At 37.6% G+C, this 4888-nt stretch overlaps 1 protein-coding gene across 1 annotated transcript; it reads left to right on the top strand.

Moving 5' to 3' along the window:
- Positions 1 to 3661: 3661 nt before the first annotated feature.
- LOC145060156 (uncharacterized) lies at positions 3662 to 4630 on the top strand. Its single transcript, XM_079007869.1, has one exon. It carries the CDS (start codon positions 3662 to 3664, stop codon positions 4628 to 4630), a length of 969 nt encoding a protein of 322 aa, XP_078863995.1.
- Positions 4631 to 4888: the final 258 nt, after the last annotated feature.

Here is a 4888-nt window from a genome sequence, read left to right as displayed (position 1 = left end):
GGTATACAAAGTATACTGTTTGGAAATCTCACTTTAAACACCTCACTAAATCCAGCATAGACATCATCCCCGTAAGTAGATCAATCAGTATAACGACTTGGAATCACTAATAAATGTTGTTTATAGGTTCATAATAACGATAATGAATTTAAACATAAGTTACACTTAAAGTGTAATAGGTGTAGCTCAACTTACAGTGTTTCTAGCAAAAACTTAGAACTCTATGGTCAGAAATTCATTGCTGAATCTTTCTTTTAGAAAGATTCTTCTAGCGCTTTAGCGCTCACCTTACTATACTAAAACAACATAAAGACAAGTCGAATCATGAGGGACCGAAATGCTCGGAGATAAAAAGAGAAAGAATCTTGAATCAAGAGAATCGTGCAAGAAATATGAGAGCCTAGAGCCTCTTATTCATAGTAATAGACTTTTAAAACACCACTATCTATAGTTACAACTTGATCCCATTGAACGGTTGGAATTTAGAAAAAAAAATCAATTTTTTTTAACTGTAACTGGCTCAACAAAAACCTCGTCTAAAGAAATACCTCGAATCAGAATCAACATCTATAGTCTTCGTTTTTTCAAAAGACCATGAAAAAACTTGGAGTTTTCATCCCCTTAAATCGACCAATTAACCTTTGCTTTCTATGCAATATCTAAAGCGCCAATATTTTTCCAGCTTTTCCATATCACCTAAGATTTCTTTCCTCTCATCAAGAAAATGATCAGAAGAGTTACCATAATCAATAAGTCTATCAATAACAGCCAACCGAAAATCCAACTATAGTTTCAAAGATTTTTTTTTGTTTGACTATACCACTCAAAAATTCTATTCTTAATAAGCTTGAGTTTGTATTTAAATAGCACAAACTTACTCCACCTTTAATCAACAACAAAGTCACCAAGAGCACCCCGAACTACCTCATCAAAACCCTCCATATGCAACCACGAGTTAAAGAACTTGAAAGAAGACAGACCATAATCAATTTCATGATCATGCAATAAAATATGGCAATGGTCAGACCATTTCCTATCTAAGACCGCCACTTGCAACGACTGGAACTTGTCATAAAAATCTTCAAAAACTAAGAAACGATCTAATTTACTTAGTTTTGAAGCAGTCGTATCGCTCCGAGTAAACCTCTTCCCAATAAAAGAAGTGATATAATTCCACAACTCTTGTTTCCTCAAAAGATCTTGAGGAGCATAAACATTTATCATAAAACAATTCATATCAATTGGGATCCACCTACCCCTACAATCACTACATTAGGGGTACAAACAACCGAAGACTTTAGAAACACCTTTGGATCCCAAATAGATAAGATACCCCCTCATCTCCCCCGAGCACTACTAGAAGCAAAATCAAAATTACGGTTCCCCGACATACTATGAATTTTAAATAAATCTACTTTAGTCAGCCTTATTTCTTGAAGATCCAAAAATGAAACCACCTTATCAACACATAAAGATCTCACCCAATTCCACTTAGAACAAGAATGAGTGGAACAAATATTCAATGATAGGCAATTCATTGATCAACATAAGCCACACCAATGCTAGTTAGAATGCCCCTAACTTTCTACTTATTACCTTCCATAGCGCATTTCAGTATATTGTTTCATGACATCCATAATATCATCAACACAAGCCGGAAAATCACCCTTAGTAGCAGAAAATCAGAAACAACAGCCGAAGAAGCAGGGGCAACTGGCGGGTCCACTGCAATAGTGGCATCCAACATCCTAACTACCAGGATAACAACAACTGCAACAGGAGCTTTTGTACCCTCACTCGTATAGAAAAATCTTCCTTTTCTATCAACAAAACTCGAACCCCTTATGCCTTGCATAGTATAATCTTGCTCACTCGAGACATCACCCACTTCACCATCCTAATGTTCCTTATATTTTGCTAATGGAGTTTTCATCTCCTCATTATCTTTAATAAAAATGTCCTCATCATCGGACCGACAGATGAGGAATATCCCAATCTAAATCTTTTTTACCATGAAGTATATTTGGTTCCCAGTTAGATAATTCCCAAACCACCGCTTCATATTGCATTCTTTGAACTTTCACATTAAGAACTGCATGTATTAAGGAAGGCTTAGAGTATTTAATACACACCCTTTTGACAGCCATTGGTGCAAGATTATCCTCCTCCAAAAAACAAATCTCGCCCCATAAACTAGCAACTTTAGATATCGCCGCATCATTCCAAACATAACAAGGCAAACCCATAATTTCAATCCATATAACTCTATCCAATAGACGAAACCCGTTAATAACAACTGATAAGTTTGAAAACAGAGCTTTATTACCTACAATATTTTTTAAACTTAGAGCAAGCCACTTCCGACTCAAAAGATATGAACACCCAGTCACTACCAAGTACCAACATATTTAAGAAATACATCATGAAACCCTTCCTCCTTAAGAAGCACCAAGAGATTTGGAATAAGTCTAACACTCTTAACTTGACAGAACACAAACATATTGCAATGATAAAGAATTACAAATATCCTTCCCCTCTAACACAAACGAAGCTTGTAATTTCAAATGTTGTTAAGTCGGAAATGAACCACCTTTCAGAACATTAGCATAAGAACCCACCTGTGAATAGTAACATTCCTTACCAACAGTCTAACCACCATTCTTAACTTTCTTATTCCCAATCTTCAAATCCCACGCTTCCTTCCCTTCTATGAGAATGATCCAGTGATGAAATGAGAAACCAAACCCCTACAGATGTGAAGAATCAAGAATCCAATGTTAAAAGGAAGGCTCAATGAGATCAGCGAGATTGGTGACCAATCACATCATATCCCTTCCAATTAGGAGAACGTATATCTGCTTTCCATTCACCAAGAATTGACAACCAGCAATAGTATTTCTTCCATATTTAAATCATTGTAATTTAGTATAAATTATGGTTTCTCTTCCTCATTGTGAGATACCTTTAAAAACGAATAATACAAAACAATCGGTTCCTATCAATTCTTTTATATTTTTTATCATTGGTATCAGAGCAGGTTTTCTCATCATCTACCCCATAGCCATCTCAAATCTCGATCCCAACTAAGTCGCCATGTCCGGAGACGGCAACTCAAAGCCTAGTTTATCATTACAGCTTGTCAATCTATTAAAGAATAGCATCAATCCCCAACCTCAGAACCGAAAGCTATCCGATAATCTCCAAATAAACCACAAACTCAATAGCCAAAACTATGCTTTATGGACTCGGATGATTCGAGTTGCCATAGGCGGAAAATCTAAGGCCCTATTATCTCACTTGACCTCTGATCCTCCAAGCCAAGATAAAGAATCTTATGAGCAATGGGAACAAGAAGATCTAAGGCCGAATGGTATACTAACCACGAGCCACTTCGTGCTTGAGGTGGCCACGAACCACGCTCGTGCACACCGCCCCGGTGGTTCGTTGTTAGTCGTGGTCGTTGTCATTCGTTTTCCCGACGACGGACTCAAACGAGAATGGTGATTGGTGTTCGAACTTTTTGGCCATTGAACGGCTATTTTGGCCATTTTTTTTCAAACACAATTTACTAATATAAATAACACTTCTATTATACCAAAATTTACACCCCATTCTATTCTCTAAAACCACAAAACACATACACATGGATCCCACAATACATATGGAATTTTTAAAAAGTTTTGATTCGGATGACGACGTAGAATTCGTCGAGACATTCTTCAATGTTGTGCAACACGTTCACGCCGAAGAAAGTTCGAATGTAGCGCGTACAAGGGCGGTCGTCAATCGTGATCGCCAAGCCGCACACGACTTATTGGTACGTGATTACTTTGCCGATAATTGTCTTTATAATGACGACTCATTCGAACGTCGTTTCCGTCTGAATAAGGCTATATTTTTACGTATTAGTAATGCTTTAGAATCTCGTTATGATTTTTTCAAACAAAAACCCGACGCTAGAGGAAGAATGGGTTTTAGTAGTATACAAAAATGTGTGGCTGCTCTTAGGTATTTGGGATACGGTATAGCATTTGATGCATCTGACGAATACTTGAAAGTATCCGAGAGGACCGTAGTTGAATGCATAGATTGGTTTTCTGCATGTGTTTATGAGGTTTTTCAAGAAGAATATTTGCATAAACCTACTCAACGTGATATTGAGAGATTATATTCGGCTCATGAAGAGAGGCATGGATTTCCTGGTATGCTTGGCAGTCTAGATTGTACGCATGTGGCTTGGGAAAAATGTCCAACTGCATGGCGTGGTCAGTTCACTCGAGGAGATATAGGTGAACCAACTATCATCCTAGAAGTTGTTGCATCTCAAGATTTGTGGATATGGCATGCCTTTTTTGGAGTAGTGGGGTCTAACAACGACCTTAATGTTCTTGGTCAGTCTCCACTTTTCAACGATATTTGGACCAGCAAAGCACCTGATATGACATTCACGGTAAACGGGCACGCGTACAAATACGGTTACTACCTTGGTGATGGGATATACCCAGATTATTCTACATTGATGAAGGCATACTCGGTTCCTCGAAGTGAAAAAGCAAAATTTTTTACAAAAAAACAGGAATCGGCGAGAAAGGATATCGAGAGGGCATTTGGAGTCCTTAAGCAAACATGACATGTAGTGAAATATGCTACACGACTCTGTGATAAAGAAAGGATTAAACGAATGGTCCTAGCATGTATTATAATGCATAATATGATTATTGAAGATGAAGGTCGAGCGATTTGCACGTATGATCTGAACGACGTTGTCGTTCCAATTGAGGAGTTCGTACCCGGAACAAATGCTTTTTTAGAGCGAGTTGTTGAAATTCATAACAGTAAAATGTGTTTCAATCTTCAAGAAGATGTCGCGGAACATTTGTACCAAAAT

Source organism: Lactuca serriola, chromosome 6 (genome assembly GCF_051521515.1).
Source record: "Lactuca serriola cultivar US96UC23 chromosome 6, Lser_US96UC23_V15, whole genome shotgun sequence".
NCBI lineage: Eukaryota > Viridiplantae > Streptophyta > Magnoliopsida > Asterales > Asteraceae > Lactuca > Lactuca serriola.
The sequence above is the reverse complement of the archived record's forward strand: the minus strand, read 5'-3'. Positions and strand labels throughout refer to the sequence as shown.

Excerpts from the sequence above, each read along its gene's own strand:
- LOC145060156 (XM_079007869.1), top strand. The coding sequence starts at position 3,662 with ATGGAATTTTTAAAAAGTTTTGATTCGGATGACGACGTAGAATTCGTC.